Raw genomic sequence first — 20569 nt, 5'->3', positions numbered from 1 at the left:
CGAGGTGCGGCCTCACCAGTGCTGAGTACAGGGGTACGATCACCTCCTTGCTCCTGCTGGCCACACCATTGCTGATACAGGCCAGGATACTGTTGGCCTTCTTGGCCACCTTGGCATACTGCAGGCTCATGTTCACCAGCTGTTGACCAGCACCCCCAGGGCCTTTTCTGTCGGGCAGCTTTCCAGCTGCTCATCCCCAAGCCTGTAGCGCTGTGTGGGGTTGTTGTGACCCAGATGCAGGACTCGGGCTGTTGGACTGGTTGAACCTCATACAATTGGCCTCAACCCATTAATCCAGTCTGTCCAGGTCCCTCTGCAGACAAGCAGTTCAATACTCCCACCAAATTTGGTGCCATCTCCAAACTCACTGAGGGAGCACTCGATCCCCTCACCGAACACATCGATAAAGATGTTAAACAAGACCGGCCCAACACTGAGCCCTGGGGTACACTGCTTGTGACCAGTCACCATCTGGATTGAACTCTGTTCACCACCAGCCTGTGCTCGGCCATCCAGCCAGTTACCCTGACCCAACCTGAGCCAGTTGTAATGACCAGTAACTCCACACAACACACCTTTCCTCTCCTGAGTAAACACCATACCAAACGGAAGCCAAGCCATGGACGACATGGACTCAGTGGACACTTCACGGACAATTTCATGGATATTTTTGAAGGGTGGCACATATTTAAAGCAATGATAGCTGTCTGTAAATACCATGATTGAAAGGGGACAGTTGTATAAGAAGGTTTTTTTGCACAGTTTGGGACCTGAGTATGACAGAAATGGTATGGAATAACATGTGGAGATTGGACTGTGTCTGGCTGGGCTAGACTTACTTCTGTTCATAAAGCTCCTGTGGTGCTACATCTCAGTTTTTTGACCAAAACAATGCTGAGAACACACGAATGTTCTAGCTGTTTCTGAATGATGTTTGAAAAGCGTCAAGGCCTTCTCTGTTTTGACTGTGTCCCACCAGTGAATAAAGGGGTGAGGGTGCAAGAGGTTGGGGGCAGACACAACCAGGCCAATACCCCAAATCACCATCTTAAATTTTCTAGCTTTTAGTCTACCTTTCCTCTTCCCCTGTCCCACTGAGGTTGGGGGAGAAAGGTGAACAAGGTGCAGGGTGGTGCCTAATATCTTGTTGGGGTTAAACCACAACATTTATAAACAAGGGAAGGCCGGTTAGGAATGGAAAAGTCTGAGGTGAGAAGGTAGGTTGGAGGATGTGGAGAAAAGGGAAGAAGGCAAAGATCAGGGTTTCAAGAGAGCAGATTTTGGGCTGCTGAGGGACCTCCTTGGAAAAATCCCATGGGCTGCATCTAGCAGAGAAGACAGGTGCAGAGAGGTGTTTGATGCTCAAGGATCTCCTTCACAGTATACAATGGCTTACCTTGACATGATGGAAGTCAGACAAAAGTGGCAGGAGGCTGGCATGGCTGAGAAAGTAGATGCTGGCTAAAACCAAGGATGAAGGAGAAGCCCAAAAAAGGTGGGGGCTGGCTGCCTTCCAGCCTCCTTGGTTCTGTGACTCTGGGAGGAGAGGGACACTCCAGAGTTCTTAGCAGCACTGCCCTCTTGCCAGGAGCTCCCTTCGTCCCAGGCAGGCAAAGGCAAGGTCAAGGTGGCTCTGATGCTGAGGAAACCTGGGGGTGTTCCATGAAGGCTACAGGTCCTGACCTCCAGCCTCTGGGAAGGGAGAACAGGTCCCTCAGACGTTGCTCAGGCCTCTCCTGGGGACAGTCTGATCTCACGGTGCAATGGCAAGCGCAGGTGTGGGACACTGTAGGACATCCTGTGGTGGAGACGCTCAAGGGCTCTGGCAAGACGAAAAGCCCCCAAGAGAGCCGAGGGCTTTCTGCCCTTGGCTAGGGCTGTTGTCTCAACCCCCAAGGCCTACTGGAAGACCCCTTCACCTTACGGCACCAGCACCTCAGTGCCCACCCAGGACAAACTCAGAAGCAGAGGATCTTGGCCCTGCCCTTGGCACTGCACATCCCCACATCACCCTGCCCCAGGAAGAACCCTGAGGAATGGCTGAGGGACAGGGTCTGCCCTGCAGGGGCTGGGGAGTCAGGGCTTGGTCTTTTGGCTTGATGAAGCACAGCAAGGGTTACTCAGCATCAGAGCCACCTTCACCTTACCTTTGCCTACCTGTCCTCACTGCATCCAGTTTTCTTTTTCAACCAGCCCCCAGGGAGGCTTTGTCAGTAACGTCCCCCAGGGGAACCCATTAGTGCTCCAAGAAACTTTGGAATATGCATCTGAATTTGACTCCTTGAGTAGTTTCCTCAACTTCCCCTCAGTGTCTGAGTTTCAAGGACTCAACATCAAAAGCACCAGAGAGATCATTAAAAAGTTGTTGGGCTGTTGCTGTGCTGCTGAGCTGGGCTGGGCTCCTGGGACAGAGAGAGCTCCTAGCAAGCAGGCAGAGCTGCAGGGAGACAGCTCTGCCCAGCAGCAGCTGCTCTGCCAAGCGCAGCAGGGCTGAGGGGGCTGCCTGTGGGCACCAAGGAGAAAGGAGCGGGGCAGAGAGAGGTTGAAGGCAGGGGAGAGGGGGAGGATGGCTGAGAGCTCACTGGAGGAGAACTCTTCCCAGCCTCTGACACAGTAAGTCTCTGGGTGCAGGGTGATGTGTCGGTGGCTCCTTGCAGGATCTGCTGAATGTGTCCAACCTCTGGGATCTGTCTGTGATGGAGAAGAGGAAGCCGGGCTGCAGAGCAGGGCTTCCCTAGTGCAGTGTGAGAGGGACAGGGCATGACGGCTGCCTTCTGGTGGGGGTGGCTGTGGGGTGTGAAGCCCGTTAGGGATGGCTTGAGGATGTGAAGGTGGGTGTGCAGCCAGGGGTGCCCAGGGCTGTCCTTCCGTGCGGATTGTCATCACCATGGGAGGCTGTGACCTTGGGCATGGACTCTGTCACCAGACTACATCAGCACTCAACCTGCCCCGGGAGCTCCTCATGAAGTTACGGGGAGTAGCTGTGTGTGGAAGGACAGATCCCCCGCAAAGATACATCTCTCCTGACATGTAAAACTCTTCCTTCTGCAGAGAAAAGGGACTGAGAGCAACCGGCCTGGGATGCCACCAACATGGAGGTGCTGTGCTCTGCTGTGTAAGGAGAAGGCTTTCCCGAGTGCCAGCTGTCTTCCTCTCCTGTTCCCCATTTGCAGAAGGATCAAGGTATTGCTCTGCATTTTTTCTCCAATACCTGCTGCTCCTTTTTCTTACTTGTGGAAGATCTGGGTTGTGGGGGGAGTGTTATGCATCTCAGATGCATTTGAGTCACTGATCCTGGGGGGCTGTGGGCAATACAGTGTGTGGGACTTGGAAACAAGTTGAGCCTCCCTTCAGGAGATGCTGGGCACTGTCTTTCAGGCACCTGAGCATCTCCATGAGGTGAAGAGGTTGAAGTGCCCTTCCCCCGTGCTGCGTGCAACTCAGCAGAGGAGGATGGGAACCTAGTGACAGCCCCATTCTCCCCCACAGGCACGCTGCTGTTATCATGTCTGGAGAAAGCCAAGAGATGGAAAATGGGGGTGAGAAAGGTTCTGTGTTGGCCGTGAGTGACTCCGACTCAGACTTTGCTGTTCATCACAGCAGAGTTGGAAGGGCTGGGTCCCTCCCTGGGCTCTTCCCTCTCAGACACAGTAGGTCTGGGTGCTGACTCCATCACATTGGAATAAATAGGGACAAATGTCACACGGTCACTGAGGGAAATACCTCTTACTCAAGTGAAGTACCCATTGCCAGGAAGAGCTACTGAATGCACGGGCTGTTTGACACCTCTGCAATAGCACAGGTCAGACTTCTCTGGAGCCCCTGGTCAGAGCCCCTGCTCGTCAATCCTGAACTCACAAAAAGGAACTGATCGTGGTTCCTAGAAAAAAAAAAAAAAAAAAAAAAAAAGCCATTTTGGGTGTTTTGTCTTATAAATGGTATAAAAGAGGTTCAGAGAAATCTATCCTCAATTGTCAATGTCTTCTCCTCTTACAGCAGTTCCCCATTCCTGCAGTGAAATAATGTCCAATGCCAGCTCCATCACAGAGTTCCTCCTCTTGAGATCTGGAGACACCCGGGAGCTGCGGCTCTTGACCTTCGCGCTCTTCCTGGGCGTCTACCTGGCTGCCCTCCTGGCCAACGGACTCATCATCACCACTGTAGCCTGCGACCCCCACCTCCACACCCCCATGTACTTCTTCCTCCTCAACCTCTCCCTCCTTGATCTGGGCTCCCTCTCCACCACTCTCCCCAAAGCCATGGCCAATGCCCTCTGGAACACCAGGGCCATCTCCTACTCAGGATGTGTTGCACAGTTTTTTCTCTTTGTCTTCTTGCTCACAGCAGAGTATTGTCTTCTCACCGTCATGGCCTACGACCGCTACGTTGCCATCTGCAAACCCCTGCACTACAGGACCCTCCTGGGCAGCAGAGCTTGTGTCCACATGGCAGCAGCTGCCTGGGGCACTGCTTTTCCCTATGCTGTGCTGCACACGGCCAATACATTTTCACTGCCCCTCTGCCAGGGCAATGCTGTGGACCAGTTCTTCTGTGAAATCCCCCAGATCCTCAAGCTCTCCTGCTCAGACACCTACCTCAGGGAGGCTGGGCTACTTGTGGTTGGTGTCTGTTTATCCTTTGGGTGTTTTGTGTTCATTGTGGTGTCCGACGTGCAGATCTTCAGGGCCGTGCTGAGGATCCCCTCGGAGCAGGGACGCCACAAAGCCTTTTCCACCTGCCTCCCTCACCTGGCTGTGGTCTCCCTGTTTCTCAGCACAATTTTTTTTGCCTCCCTGAAGCCCCCCTCCATCTCCTCCCCATCCCTGAACCTGCTGATGGCAGTTCTGTACTCGGTGGTGCCCCCAGCAGTGAACCCCCTCATCTACAGCATGAGGAACCGGGAGCTCAAGGACGCCCTGAGGAAACTGATGACTGCTTGCTGTTCAGAAGCAACAATGAACTGCCCATCTCCTGCGTATCACTCGTAAGGGAATGTTGTTAGTGTCACAGCCCGCAGTATTGGGAGGTTGATTGTTTTGGCTTCTTTGGCTTTAGCTTTCATTTGTTGTATTACCGCTGTCCACAAATCCTTCCTTTATTCTCCATCCTATTTCTACGTCAGTGTTTGCCTATTTTGTGTGCTCTAGAGACTTTGTGGAAATAAGGAGCTCTGCTCTCTGTGTGTTTAATCCACATAAAGGATCCTGCACCGACTTATTTGTCTGAGTTCCTTTCTCTAAGACCTTCTGTGGAGCTGCTGGGGCAGCGTCTGTGTGCTGAGGTGGAGGGGACAGTAGCCACCCTGAGCTGGGTCTGCCTCTCAGCCTCACCAGCATGGCCCTGGCCACCACAGCCCACTTGCTCTGCAGAGCAGCACCACCAGTTCAGGGTCTGTGGGGAGCCTGGGGAGGGGGTGCAGGAATGGCCGTTCAGGTCAGCAGAGATGAGCTCTGTAGGGAAAAGTCTCTGTGGGGAGATGGGATGTCCTGGGAGAAGAGCAGGGCACCGTGTGTGTGTGTGCAGGGGGGACATGGAAAGAGAAACCCTTTGGTGTGGGTGGCAGCTCAGGTCAGGCTGCCCTTTCCCTGGGGCAAAAAGACCTTCCTGAGAATCCCCGAGGCCACTTGTCTCCTGCTGTTCTGGGGAGCACGTTTGGCACGTGGGGCTGCAAAGTGCCCGTGGTGGGGATCTCCTCAGCATGCTGGCTGGATGAATGTTCTCAGTGGCCTGTTTCTTGCTCTGGGTCGTGAAGGATGCGCAGAGCGGTGTGGAGATTGAGAGCACGGACTCCGATTGGGGATAAACCAAAGACCTTTATTGTGTGTTACAGCATCAGTATATACTTTTCTCTACTAACACACGCACCACTAAGCAAGCTGTGATTGGTTCACGGGCATTGTCCATGCGCCACTACCACTAGCACCATTGGGTGCTGTCGTGCAGGCTTGAGTTCCTCTCCTATCTAACGGTGAGGATCTCTTTACTTTTGTATTATCTTTACTCTTGTTCAAGGCTCAGGGCAGGAGCTGCCTGAATCCTGTTAATTCTTTCCACCCCTTCTCTCCTTGTTCCTCCTCAGTGCAACAGTGCCTGGCCGGCTTCCAAAGGTTGTCTCTGACTTACTCCTACATCTCCCCCTCCTTTGCTTGCAACCAAGACAGCTGTGACAGTCATATGTTAAACGCTTAATACATTGCAGGAGACATGGTATACAGAGAAGGATATGTAGGAAGAGAAGCAGACAGACTAACAACAACTTAATAAGTGATTTAAACCAGCTAACAAAACCCCATCCCTCTAAAAGCTCATTCAGCCATTTCCATGTTTCATCAACCCATAGCTTGAGAACTCCGACCTTCAGCATCTGGATACTTTTAGGGATTGACTCGGAGTGATCTGATAAATTCATGCAACACATTCCTTCAAAATCCTCACATCCATGACTTGTGCTAAAAGCAAAACACCAATAGCTGTACGATTTTGCAGTGTGACATGCCCAACTATTACACAGGCTTCTGTAGAACAACTGCACTGGTGCTCGCTCTGAGTGACCAGTTACAGATCAAAGGAAACACACGTGACCAAGGCAAAGTAAAGCAAACACAGGAAAACAAGCTTAGCACCTGTAACTCAGACTATTCCTAGCTAGCAGGAATCCACTTCTAGAAATCTGTCAAAGGCTTTTATATCTTTCCTTTTATCTTTTTTTTCTTTTTTTACCCTTTTTCTCTCTTTTTTCTTTTTTTTCCCTCTCTTTTTTTCTGTTTTTTTTCTTTTTTTTTTTCCTTCTCTTTTTTTTTCCCAATTTTCTTAGCAACAGACTTCCCTCCCGCCCCCCGAAAATTGACCAGGGTGGGAGGGGCAGGTCCATACTGCAGTGCTTTTGGAGGGGAGGGGGTAGGTCATTTTTTGGGGGGTGGGGGGATGAGATCCATTTTTGGGGGGAGGGGGAAGGGTTGGGGTGACCCCAGGTGTGATGCCAGGGGTCCCTTTTCCCCCGCCATGAGCCTTCGGCATTGTCCTTGTCCTCCTTCCTCCTCGCCGGGGGTGGGCAATGGGAGGTGCTCAGCCAGGCCATGGGTGTCGGGGCTGCAGGGGTCGGGGCCGGCCGGCCCTGGCAGCTGAAGAGGAGGACGCTCTCACTGGGCGCGTCTCTCTCTGCCACACCAGGCAGACACCGTGGGAGCCGGCGCCGCCACCAGCACCAGCTGAGCCACCTTCAGCCGTGACAGCGTCCCATGGAACCAGGGGTACTCGGAGAGGGGGTACTCCAGGGGGTCCATCTGGCGCCTGTACTTAAGCGGCAAGGCACGCAACATTTCCAAGTCCCCCTCTTCCCAAGCCTTGGGGCGAAATTCGTCCCATATCTCAGGGGAATAGATAGTACATGAGTCCACTCCGGGGACTGCGATCCTGACCCACTTCAAGATACACTTAAGTTGGGACTCAATTTTGGCCTCTCTCTCCTGCACATTTCGTTCCAATTCACTTTTTAAACTATTGAGATTCTTGCTTTGTTTATCCAGCTGCTCCTTCAGATTATTTAGCTCTTCATGACAGTCTTTTCCTCCGCAGACACAGAGGTACCCATTCTGCCCCATTGCTCACCCCTGTCCTGCAGAGAAGATTAATGTGACTCCGCGATCCTGCTTCCTTTCAGCAGCCTGGGGAGTTCAACGGGTTTGCCACTGGATCAGCTACTCCTTAAGTTACATACCCAGCCGCTCACCTTTTTTCCTAGGTGATTACTTGTCCGGACGGCAGCTCTCAATCCGCTGCTTTATTCGTTCGGCTGGGCTCTCCACCGGTCGCTCACTGCCACAATTCAAGTCCCTGTTCGGGCGCCATTTGTGGAAATTGAGGGCACGGACTCCGATCGAGGGTGAATCGAAGACCTTTATTGTTTGCTACAGCATCATTATATACGTTTCTCTACTAGTATACGTGCCACTAAGTAAGCTATGATTGGTGTACAGGCATTGTCCACAGGCCACTACCGCTAGCCCCGTTGGCTGCTGTCCTGCAGGTTTGTGTTCTTCTCGTGTCTAAGGGTCTGCACCCGTTTACTTCCCTGTTCTCTTCCTTTGCTCTTGTTCAAGGCTCAGGGGAGGAGCTGCCTCAATCCAGTTATCACTTTCCATCCCTTCTCTCCTTTAAAGCCACCACAACACCAGCAGCACATACACAGCTGGGAAGACAGCGGGTCCCATCCCATTCCCCTCTCAGGCTCATCTGGGGTGAAGGTCATGAGGGGGTCTTGCATCCCCTGCAGCATTGACCCATGGATTTGGTTCACTTTGGTCCTTCCCCCTGACATGTTTGTCAGTCCCGTGTTGCAGACTAAGAGATCTCTGTGGCTGCTCACGAGCCGCAGACATTCTCTGTCTCCCTGGGCATGGCTGAGTTTAACCAAGGTGTTGCAACGTGTTTCGATGGCTGCAGGGCCATTTGCAAGCCCTCGCGTTACTCTTGTCTTTGCCAACTCCCACTCGTGCTCCGTGCTCGTGTTCACCTGCTGGGGAATGGCTCCTCTGCCCATGCTCAGCCTCACCATCTTGTGTGCCACCAGACCCTCTGTGCCCAGTGCAGAGACTGCTTCTTCTGGGGCATCATCCCTTTGCTGAGAGGAGCCCGCACGGGCACCAGCTACTATGAACCAGGAGCGTTGCTCTCTCCTCCGCTGTGCTGCTGAGCTCCTTCACAGGGACTGCTGTGGTTTATGCCTCCATGAGAGGCACCATCCTGAGGATAACCTCTGTGCAAAGCCACAATAAGGCCTTCTTCACCCGGATATCCTTCGCCTGCACATCCTCTGTTTCTTCACTCTGTATCTCATATGGTGGCTGTGTGTTGGACAATGCAGGGCCTGAACAGAGTCTGTCTGCAAACCTGTAGGTTCCCCTAAGGAGGTGCCTTCAGGAGAAGAATAATTTTAGATAATTTAGGTGTCACCCAACAGAGTAAGAAGACACCAGCCTTTGAGTGTTTGAACTGACCCAGAAAATGGAAACTGGGACGGGCACCTCTGATTCAACAATTCACCACACTCAAATTGCTGGGGGTGACTGAGCTTGAGTTTTTGCTCAAATGCAGCCAGTGGTTTAACCTCAGAAACTTTTCCAGACGAACCCAGTGCAGAGCTTCCCCTGTGCCAGACTAGAGGCAAAGAACAAGCCGGGCATTTGGGATGTAAGACTAGCCTGAGCCCCAAGCTGAAATGTCGTGCCAACGTGGAGCACCACCCTATGCTGAAATTCCCATTTTGCTCCTTGGGTAATGCTACCCATTCTGCCCTGGGACAGAGCCTGTGGGGACAACACAGCCTGTGGAGAACTTTTGTTTCACTGCTTCAAACCCACCAGCTCCTCCCCTCGCTCTCTTCCCCTTGAGTTGTGAATCATCCTGTGTCTGGTCTCATCTGCTCTGCTCCTTTCTATGTCTAAAAACAACAGTAAAGATGAAGGGGAAAACATATGTAGTTATTGTATATACTTCTCTCATGCTTCCTTCTGTTAGATGCATATTTTGATTTTAAAAAATAATAACTGAGTACATCCGAGATTTGAGACTTGAACAGTGAGTGTCACCGACTGTGCTGCAGGTGCCTGTGAGAACTTGTTTCCCAGAGGCTCCCTCTATACTCACTGGAGACAAGAGAAAACGCTAGAGGCTGGGTCCTCCCAGCCTATAACTGGCACGCAAAAGAAAGCTTACAAATCTCTTCGGGACACCCTTGCTCTGCGTTTCGGTCAGGACATTTGAGGGTAACAGCAATGAGCAGCTGTTTGGAAACAACTGCATTTGAGTGCAGGCGGATGTCAGATGAGACTGTGTGGAACCACAGAAAATTTCAGTCACTATTTAGAGTACTAAGGAAGACAAGTCAGACTTGGTCCTTGTTCCCCCTTCCCACCCCTGTCCTCTCCTGAAGAAACAGAGAACAAGAAGCCATGGAGGAAAGTGGGGGATTACAGAAGAGATACTTGATATTACTTATTTTAAAATCAGCAGATTCTCAGTGATTCCTAGCCCAAAAAGGCAAGTATGGAAAAATAGAAAGAACAGCTTTTAACATACAGATTTGGTTTGATTTCTTTTGTTTTGCTTTTTTAGTATTCGTGCAATAGAAGAGGAGAGTTTGGCACATAGGTGTGACGGAGGTTTGCAATAGGTCTGAGTGAATGAATTTGGGATTACCCAGGAATGGAGTGAAATAGCTAACAGCCTCTTTAAAATGTGTTCTGGAGAAAGAAATCCTTTGTGAGTGTTTGGAAAGGGTAGAAAAGAGACAACAAATTCTGTGAGGACTCCCACTGAAATGCGAAACAGAAAAATTGAGGTGGGAGAAATGCTTGAAGGACTGTCTCTGTCTGTGTCATATAGCAAGACTGCAAGAAAGGAAAGCAGCAGAAAAGGAAGGACAGAAGTATTCACCCAGATGGTGAAATTATCACAGTTGGTTTTTGCCAGGTTCCTGTCTCCTCAGGATGAACTGAAATTGAGCATGGGAGCAGAAAATGAAAGTGCAGTTACTGAGTTCATCCTAGAGGGTTTCTCAGGGCTTGATCAAAGACTACAGCTATTTCTCTCTCTGGTCCTTCTGCTCGTCTACCTGACAACAGTGATGGGGAATGCAACCATCATTTTCCTGGTGTGTATGGATCACCGCCTGCAAACCCCCATGTACTTTTTCATCAGCAACCTGTCCTTCCTGGAGATCTGGTTTACATCCTCCACAAGCATCAAACTCGTTGTGATCCTGGCTTCTGGGAGGAGAAGAATCTCCCTAAGCAGCTGCTTTGCCCAATCCTATTTCTATTTTGCCCTGGGCTGCACAGAGTTGGCTCTTCTGGTTGTCATGTCCTTTGACCGGTATGTTGCCATCTGCCAGCCTTTGTGTTACGCTGCCATCATGAAGCCTCAGCTCTGCATCCGCCTGGTTGTTGCTGCTTGGGTCACAGGCATCACACTCATGAGTTACCGTCTGGTTGTCCTCCACGCGCTGACTTTCTGTGGCTCCAACAAGATCCACCATTTTTCTGGTGACAGCTCCCCCTTATTCAAATTGTCCTGCTCTGACACCAGCCTGTTTTGGAAACCAGACTCTTTTTTATTGCCATTTGTCGTACTGGGTTCCTTAGGTTTAACTCTGGCATTTTACATGGGCATCCTTCTCTGTATTCTACACCTTCCAGCAGCCTCTGGGAGGAAAAAAGCTTTTACTACATGTTCTTCCCATCTCACCACCTTGGCCATTGTATATGGGAGCTGTATTGCTCTCTACGTGTGTCCTTCAGAAGATGTTTCCTTGGAGACAAACAGAATCGTAGCTTTGCTGAACACCATCCTGTACCCATTCTTGAATCCATTTGTCTACAGCCTTAGAAACAAGGCTGTGATGCTGGCCCTGAACAAAGTCATTGCCCGTGCAACAGTACAGCTTTTCCCCTCGTCATGATGCCTTTCTGGACAGCGATTCCAGTGACCTGCTGTCACCTCTTAAATGATACCAGTGCGTATGTATGTGACCTCCAAACACAGATGCCTCAGGAGGCTGATGTTCTTCTGGGATTGTGTCAGGCTAAGTGATACGAAGCTCATCTGCACAGTCGAAGAAAGCACTACCAATGGCAGGAGGAGTAGCTCAGCTAATACCCTGCCTCAGCTCTCCCAGACCCATCCCAGGAGAGCGACCAGCTCATCAAAAGCCCTTCTCTGCAAACTAAGAAGAGCACAGATGCACAGTGGCAGGTGGGAACCCAAATTACAGGCTCCTGAGGCATGAACAAGTTGTCCCAGCTCCTTCCAGGGCTGCCCTGGGAGAGCCATCAGCCCTATTTCCAGGTGTGAAACCCATCAAGAGAAGTCACTGAGAGCAGCTTTCTGGATCACCACTTGGGCTAAGGGGACTGTTGCCTGGAGGTGGAGGACACCTTTTGGGATGCAGGGCAGGAGCATTTTTGGATTGCACAGGACGTATTATGGGAAGTTTAGGGGAGGCCCTCGACCAGTGTAACCTGTTCTGTCTTCTCATGAATCTTTATTTCTAACTCTTTCCTGGGTGAGTGAGTCTCTTCTCGGTGTGAATCTATGAGCACAGGGGTGTGAGTGCAGCAACTGCAGCAGGACCAGGGCATCAGACAGGCCTTGTGTCATTTGTGCCAGCAACTGAGAGACAGGAGTAACTGGACGTCAGAGTTTGCGTGTGGGTGTGGGTGTGAGACTGAGGTGGTCTGTACCAGCACCTAGAATGGGACTGTAGCCTCAGGGGCTCATACTGAGGAGACTGAGTGTCAGAGCCCAGGCGTGGAGGGAACAGAATGGTTCAGTTGGAAGGGGCCTACAATGATCGTCCAGTCCAGCTGCCTGACCACTTGCCACCAAAAGATAAATCATGTCCTTAAGGGCATTGTCCAAATGCCTCTTAAACACTGACAGGCTTGGGGTGTTGACCACCTCTCTAGGAAGCCTGTTGAAGGGTTTGACCACCCTCTTGGTAAAGAAATGCTTCCTAATGTCCAGTCTAAACCTCTCCTGATGCAGCTTGGAACCATTCCCACATGCCCTGTCACAGGATATCAGGGAGGAGAGCTCAGCCCCTCCCTATCCACGTCCCCATCTCAGGAAGCTGTTGAGAGCAATGAGGTCACTCCTCAGCCTCTTTATTTCCAAGTTACACAAACCCACTCTCCTTAGCCGTTCCTCATAGGACATGCCTTCCAGCTCTGCCACCAGCTTTGTTGGCCTCCTCTGAGCACCTTAAAATTGTGGGGCCCAGAAGTGCACACAGTGCTCAAGGTGAGGCCACACCAACGCTGAACAGAGTGGGATAATCCCCTCTTTGGGCTGGCTGGTTCTACTTTGTTTGATGCACCCCAGCTTCCAGTTTGCCCTCTTGGCTGATGGGGAACCTTGGTGACTCCTGTTGAGCATGCTGTCAACCAGCACCCCCAGATCCCGTTCTACAGGGCTGCTCTCCAACCACTCCTCTCCCAGTCTACACTTGTGACTGGTGTTCTTTCATCCCAGGAGTCGAATCTGACATTTGTTCTTGTTAAACTCGGTGACAACTCTGGGTCATGGATACGGGTATTAAATTGAACAGGACCCAGAAAAAGTCTGTGTGTTCCCCACGTACGTCCCAGTATGTATCCTTGCTAAGTCCATACTGCCTGCATTTGGACACATTCTTCTCTTTTAGGGGCCCAGGAACGTCACCCAAGAGGACTCTAATTGATGGCACACTCCTCATCAAAATGAGCTTTTAGAATCATGAATCATGGATAGATTTGGTTGGAAGGGACATTCAATGGTCATCTAAAGACACTGAAATCATTTAGTCCAAACCCCAGCTGAGGCAGGGCCAGCTGGAGCAGGTTGCTGAAGACCTGGTCGAGGTCGGTTGATGGAGACTCCACCAATCCACTGGGGCACTCTGTTCCAGTTGTTGACCACCCTGCCAGTCAAAAAGCATTTACCTGTTTCAGACAGAATTTCGTGTCTATATATCTGTGTCCATCACCCCCTTGTCACTGGGAACTACCAAGAAAAGTTTGGCTCCCTGGTCTTCATGCCCTCCCATCAGGTATTCCTATACATTAATAAAATACCTCCAAGCTTCCTTCTCCAGACAGAACAGTCCCACAACTCTCAGCCTTAACACCTATGAAAGCTGCTCCAGTCCCTTAAACCAGCTCTGTGGCCCTTTGTTGGACGTGCTTTAGTAGATGAGCAACTTCCTCGCCCTGGGCAGCCCAGCACTGGACAGAGCACTCCAGGTGTGTCCTCACCAGTGCTGAGTGGAGGGGAAGGGTCACCTCCCTCCACCTGCCAGCATCGCTTTTCCTAATGCAGTTTTAACCTAATGTTTCTCTACCCGTCCCGACTGGAATGGCCTGACTTGGGTAGAAGAATATTGAGGGAGACCACGGCAAGTGTTGGGCTGAAGCTGAGGCAAATGGCAGCCACTTTTTATCTGCTCATGCACAAGTGCAGGCTGTCAGGTTGGTGAGGCACGAGTGACCCTTGGAGAGTCCATGTTGACAGTCACTCTCTCGCAGGTGCTCAGAACTGTCACCCATGAGGACTCTCAGTGATGTCACACTCCTCCCCAGCGTGAGCTTGTACAGTCTGGGGTTCCCTGGGATGTACTTTCGGCCTATTTCAAAGATGGATGTTTGTCCTCTCTGAGAAGAGACCTCTGCCATTCCCATGACCTTTCCAAAGGGATATTCCAAAGAAATATCCATCTTCCCCTGTGAGTTCACTAACACTGTTCTTCCTGTTCTATGGTGGATCTAATTTCTTTAATCTTTCAGATATTTGCACCTGTTCAGGATACAATGACCATTTCTGAAGTCATCTTTTCAGATGCAGACTGGCCAGATCATTATTCTCTGGTTTCCTCCTCCCCTTAATCTTTGCTCATTCAGATGCCTCTCACCTAGGTTGCTGTTTTGAGCTTCAGGCAGTAAAATCTTACCTGTCTTTCAACAGTCTGATTGTGTCCTTAGCCAACCCTTTCATTGTCTTTGTTTCTAATTATCTTGTATCCACCTACTGTAGATATTTCTCCTCAGATTATCGCTTGTAGGAAGTTCAAGCTCATTAGAGACAGCTCGGACAGAGCATATGCTTGCAGTGTGTGTTTTATTGTTCATGAAACTTCATCATGCCTCACTGTTCTCTACACATCAGGAAAGTTCTTCTGTGCCCGCGTGCAGCCGGGTCTGTCAGGAGAGCAGGCGGGAGATGATGCAATGGAACTGTAACATCCAGCTGCAGACTGCAGGGGAGAAGGCTGATGTCACAAAAAGTGATGCAGGTTCCAGGGGACAATGAGGAAAACAGTGGAGCTGGGGAGGTGAGGAGCAAGGTTGTCCATACAGTGTCAGACCTCAAACAAATGCCTTTCTGACCAGTCCAGAACTCCTGAGGAGACCCTCGGGATCGTTAGCACTTGGAGAATGCTGCTCTAACCCCTTCTCTGAAAGAAAAGGCAGAAGGTGTAACCCTTAAAAAAAAAAATTTTCTTAGATGCACTTGGAAATCTTCCTCCGGAACTACACTATGAAATAGCTCCAGTTATCTCTGCAAGTTTTGAAGACTTGAAGAAAATGACAAGGTAAACAGCTCATTAGGGCATTTGGGGCTCATTCCATGACCCTCAGGTACTGAGAGAAGTCTGAAGAAACCTCTCCAGAAGTCAAAGTCAGAAGCAAAGCCCAGAAGTCCCTTGAAGCCCTGACTGGCCCCCCTGAGGGCCCTTACTGACAAAGCCTCCCCAGGGCCTCCTTAGAGCAGATCACTGGAGGCCATGCTTGCAGGCAGGCCAAGGCCCTGTGCAGGGGGCTGGAATGCTGAGAAAACCCTTTGCTTTGCTTTAGGAAGCAGAAAGGCCAAGCCCTGACCCTCAGGCCCTGCCAAGGCCCATCCTGACACCCTCCAAGTTCCATCTCACCAGCCTCGCTGGCAGAGGCAACTGCTCTAGCCAAGAGGACCAAGACCTCAGGCCTCTTGGACCTTTCAGCTTGCTACAGCCCTTGGCCATCTCTCCTGCAGCCTGTCCTACCCTGCCCCAATCCTGAACCTCTTTCCCTTCAGGCTGTTCACAGCCTGCTTGCTTTCCCACCCAGCTCTCACCCCACCATTTCTACACCTTCCCTCGTGTCTCTCCACTCTCGCTGGCCGTTCCTTGAAACACAAAGCCATAGGCTGATCCAGACGCCCTCTGGGGGACCTCTTGCACTGCAAGACTACCCTCTGTGAGACATTTCTTTTGTTCTCCCCTCCAGTCTGAACCTTCCAAGCTGCACTTTGTGGAGGTTTCCTTCTCTTCCCACTACCAAGAAAATCTCCATCAGCTCTGAAACCACCCTTCAAGCAGGTGCACGCTGCTCCTGTAGTGCCCTCAGCCTCCACTTCAGCAGGCTAAAGAAACCCAGAACCTTCATCCTCCCTGCACAGGCTCCAAACTCCAGCCTGGCAGATCTCCTCGGCAGGCTTTCCTTTTCCTCCCCATTCCTCCAGGCAAGGGAGCCCCAAAGCCAGACTCTGGTCATCCAGATGTGGCCACAGCAGTGCCGAGCCAAGGGGGATTACAGGTCCCTTGTCTGGGTGGCCACGCACCCCCTAACGTAGCCCCATCTCTGCAGCCCCACCTGCAGCTGGCCTTCCACACCGTGAGCGTGTACCACCGGCTCCTATGGCACCCCTCATAGTGCCCAGGCCCTTCTCCTCAGGGTCTTGGCTGTGCTGCCCGGCTGAATTTTCTGGTTTTGTGGGGCAGCATTGAGTGCCTTCTCCTTGTTGCTGTGGCCCATGACCTCTGCACAGCCCTCTGTGACCCCCTGCACTATACCCTCATCATGAGCAGGGGTCTCTGCATCTGGCTGGTGGTGGGGTCGTGGCTGACTGTCTTACCAGTGCAAGTAGGACAGACCCACCAGGAGTTCACTTTGCCCTTCTGTGCATCTCGTCACCTTCACCATTTTTTCTGTGACCTCCCCCCTCTGCTGGCACTGGCCTGTGCAGATACTTTCTGGAACCAAGGGATGCTGTACACCATCATCCTGGCATTCGGAGTCCTTCCCTTCTCCTTCATAGTTGTGTCTTACGTTAAAATTACCAGGGAAACTCTGAAAATACCTTTGGATCTGGGCAGACACAAAGCCTTTTCCACCTGCTCTTCCCATCTCTGGGTGGTGACTCTCTGCTACGGCTTGGCCACAGTCGTCTACTTAAAGCAACGGTCAAGGGATTCCATAGGCACCAACAAATACCTTGCCCTGCTTTACACAGTTGGGACCCCCATGTTTAACCCTGTCATCTATAGCCTGAGGAATAAGGAAGTGAGAATTGCCTTGAAGAGACTCCTCTGGACAAAGTGATACTACAGAGTACGCAAAAGAGTCCCAAATAGTACCAGAACTCTCCCTGGGGTACGTGGTAGCCTGAATAAAGCACCCCATACTTGCTCCAACAAAACCCTGTGTCCAGCCTGGCTTTCATCCTCCAAAAGAAGGGGAAAGGTCTCCTGAGGCCCTCCCGTTATGCCATGCCCCACCATGACATCTTTGTCCTCCAGAGCATCTTCAGTGTCCCTCTATAGCTTAACGCCAGTAGCTACTTCAAGCTGTGCCTGACCAACCACACGTTAAAGGGAAATCCTCAAAGGATGGTCAGTAGTCAATGGGGCCCAGAGGGTGAAACAATCGATGAAGAGATGACTGCCCTCAGGGCTGAGAAATCGCTTGATGGACCCCACAGACTACCTACGGTGTCCCAGCGTGGAATCAGCTGTAAAAAGTTAAAAGACATGAAAGTCATGTTCCCCTGCTATGGTCTCATCCACGTAGTTGTCTAATGCTTTCTAACTTGACATAAAGAATAAAAAACCCCAATCACCAGGCGAAGAGTCCAGCACTGGAATAGACCTCTGGAGTTTGTGTTGGTTGTGCTTTAACCCCAGCCGGCAAGGTTTCCCGGGAGGGACGCTCCAGGATTCACCACAGCCACACACGCCCTTGGGGCAGTTGACCTTCTGGCACTCATGAGGGGAGGCAGCTCAGGAACACGTGTGTCTGCTAGAACTGAGGCTCCAAACTCTTCTTTGAAGTCAGGGGCTAAGGCTGGATCGAGCTGCACCGACACTCCTCTTGGAGAGGAAGTTTAGAAAGTGAGGGGGGCCTGTCTGGACCTCACGATTCAGCGGTGGGTCTTCCCGGACTCTTCTAAAACACAGGGAGGGATCTCCTTCACCTGGCCTGAGGGAAGGGATTCAGCTGTCTCAAGGGAGGCATCTCATCCTGGGTCTGTAGTCCCCAGGGCTAAAAGAGGAGTTAGCTCCATCCCATGCCCACCACAAACCCGCAGGAGGGGGGATCCCTCTTGCCTCCGTTCAGACGTGCACAAGATAGGCTCCTGCACGTGAGCTCCTTGTCTCAGCTCCCTTGCTCGTTACTGGAAATGGAGGGCAGGAGGAAGGTGCTCAGGCACAGACACTTGGTGACACATTTGGTGCCAGAGGTGACCAAGATGCATGCTGGTGACTGCAAGCTCTGATGGAGCAGTTCCTAGGCACAGGGCAGCATCTGGGGGCATCTCCTTAGAGGCTGGTGGGAAATTCCATTGGCCAACTTAAAAGACAGAAGGTGCCCATGGGTAGTACTACTGAACCTGTAACTATTCCCTATGTCCAGGGCATCCTCTAGAGGTATTCAGCTGATCAAACGGAGCCATGTGGCACAGGCAGAGCCAAGTCTCTCTCTTTCTCTTCTCCACCAGCTCTATTTTCTCTATAGCCTTTGAGTCTAACAGCAGTTGTCTCCTGTGCATCCCTTCATTGCCTGCCCTAATTCGGGGCAGCTGAACCTCAATTTAATATCCAAATACAGGCCCATAGTCTTATGGGAGGCACCAGGACTCCCCAGCACAACTGCAGGCACCTGGCACGGACAGCACAGGTCCAACCCAGGAACCCCGCCCCCATTCAGACTAGCTGAGTGACAGGCACCACCCAGGGCAGCTCAGAGTCAATGCCTTTGGGCCAGTGACTGAATCCCACCCCTGAAATCACCTCAGGGGTGTCCTGTCTCTATCCAGTAAATGTCGGGCAGAGTGTGAGTACAAAGCTCATCGCAGCAGGGTCTTCGCTCATGGACATTCCTTCTCCAACTCTGCTGGTTCTTCTCTCCTCCAGTGTGTAACCGTCCCCTCGATGATACAATCACGGATCAGGCGAATGGTTTTCACAGTGTGCCTGAGTCACAGGATGTCCACATCAAGGACATTTTCAACTTCATGTTTTCCTTCCTGAGGTCAGCTTCCCCTCCACCACAGGCCCTTGGGGCTGCAGAGACACAACAGACAACAAACCCCTCTCCTGTTCAGACTGCACAGCCCTGCTCTGTTTCTCCCTGGCCTTGAGGAGAGCAGGGTTTGCTCTCTTTGTGGGCACCTCCTTTCCTCTCCACACTGCCATCTACCATCTGCTCCAGCACATTTTGGTGTGAGGCAGAGAACCCATTTAAGACCCCGTGTGGACTTGAATTACCTGGCATTCACTGGAAGGGGACCACAACAACATGCAAACAGTCTTGGAGGTCTCTGGAGGGGCTTGGGACACAGGTGTTTATAGCACAGCTGCCAGCTTGGTCAGCAAGGGTGACGCTCATCTGCATCTGCTGCTTTCAAAGAAGGAAGAGCTGGGCATGGGTGTGAAAACCTTTCCTGTCATGACCACGGAAGCATGGCGTCTCCACTCCTAAGCAGAAGGAGAATAGAAGAGTGCAGATGCTAGACCTGAGAGGAGCAGACTTTGGCCAAGCCTTGTGAATTTTAGGGCAGGAGCCCATGTGAGCAGAAAAGAAGGGCAGCAATGCTCACTCTAGCTGGTGTTCAAGGACAGTGTCTTTCAAGCACGAGAGAGTGCACACCAAGAGTCAGGACAACAAGCAGAGCTGTCAGGAGAGAAGCTTGGGGGAACAGGAGACTCACAGGGAAGCTGCTTAGAAAAAAAGGAAGCCTACAAGAGGTGGATGCAAGGATCGAAAAAAGGAGGAATTCAGAACTCCCTTTTGTTTTAGAAAAGCCATAGCTGCTGTGAGGCTGACACTTGCAAGGCAATTCAAGGGCACAATGATGAGCAGTTACTGCTTCAGGAAGAGTTGAAGAAGAACTGCAGATAATGTGTGGCCACTGCTGAATTTCCTCAGAGTAGGTGTAGAGAGATCTGGGGCACTTTTGGCCTTTGTCTTCCCCATCAAGGTCTTTCAGTTATGTGTGTCTAAGAGGCAGAAGCCCAGAAACAATCCAACAGTGACAGAGATCAAGTCAAGTGTTACTTAGGTAAGGTCAGCCCAACCTTTAGGAGCCCATTGGAGCAGACGGGATGAGTCCAAGGCTGTTGACAGACCAGGCCAGTGCCACAGCATGTCTACTCTGGTCCAGTTGGAAGGACTCCATGACTGGAGAAAGCAAGAAGTGAATCTCACACACGCCTTCTGAACAGACCCAAGGGCTGAGCAGGGCAACTACAGGCTGCAGGGACAGAAGCCAGGAGCCATGTGGCTGGGCAGCAGCTCTGTGGAAATGGCCCTGGTGGTCCTTGATTATCATCAGGCAAAACAGGAACCAGCAGCAAAGGCGGGCAACAGCCTCCTGGGCTGTAGGAGCAGGAGCGCAGCCACAAGAAGGGATTGTGCTCCTCTGCCCAGCACCTTTAACACCACACCCTGCACCACGACAGGGAGACAATGGCAAACAGGAACCAGTTCACTGAAGGGCCACCAAAGTGGCAATCCTCCAGTTATCCTCCAAGTGCTTGGGTGATTTCACTATCTCCAACAACAACAACAGCATCCGTCTGCCTAAACACCAATCTCTGCAGCAGAGCCATCTGCACCGGGGTAGCCCCTCTGGGCGATTCCAATGCAATCAGGATTTGCCATCCACAGCGTGACACCCAATCCGCAAGTCCCTCTCTGAAGCGGTTCAGATGAAGGGTGGCCTTGCAAAACCCACCCTTTGTGTCACCAGGTGGCATGGACACTGCTGTTTCCCTCTCAGA

At 51.4% G+C, this 20569-nt stretch overlaps 2 protein-coding genes across 2 annotated transcripts; both read left to right on the top strand.

Moving 5' to 3' along the window:
• Window positions 1-4022: 4022 nt before the first annotated feature.
• LOC147412955 (olfactory receptor 14C36-like) lies at window positions 4023-4988 on the top strand. The gene has a single exon (XM_086480826.1). The coding sequence runs from the start codon at window positions 4023-4025 to the stop codon at window positions 4986-4988; it is 966 nt and encodes a 321-aa protein (XP_086336952.1).
• A 5450-nt stretch (window positions 4989-10438) lies between these two features.
• On the top strand, window positions 10439-11458 carry LOC147412954 (olfactory receptor 6E1-like). Its single transcript, XM_086480825.1, has one exon. It carries the CDS (start codon window positions 10439-10441, stop codon window positions 11456-11458), a length of 1020 nt encoding a protein of 339 aa, XP_086336951.1.
• Window positions 11459-20569: the final 9111 nt, after the last annotated feature.

This window comes from Leptosomus discolor, unplaced genomic scaffold, assembly GCF_034619465.1.
Source record: "Leptosomus discolor isolate bLepDis1 unplaced genomic scaffold, bLepDis1.hap2 HAP2_SCAFFOLD_35, whole genome shotgun sequence".
Lineage (NCBI taxonomy): Eukaryota > Metazoa > Chordata > Aves > Leptosomiformes > Leptosomidae > Leptosomus > Leptosomus discolor.
This window is presented reverse-complemented; position numbering and strand designations above follow the sequence as displayed.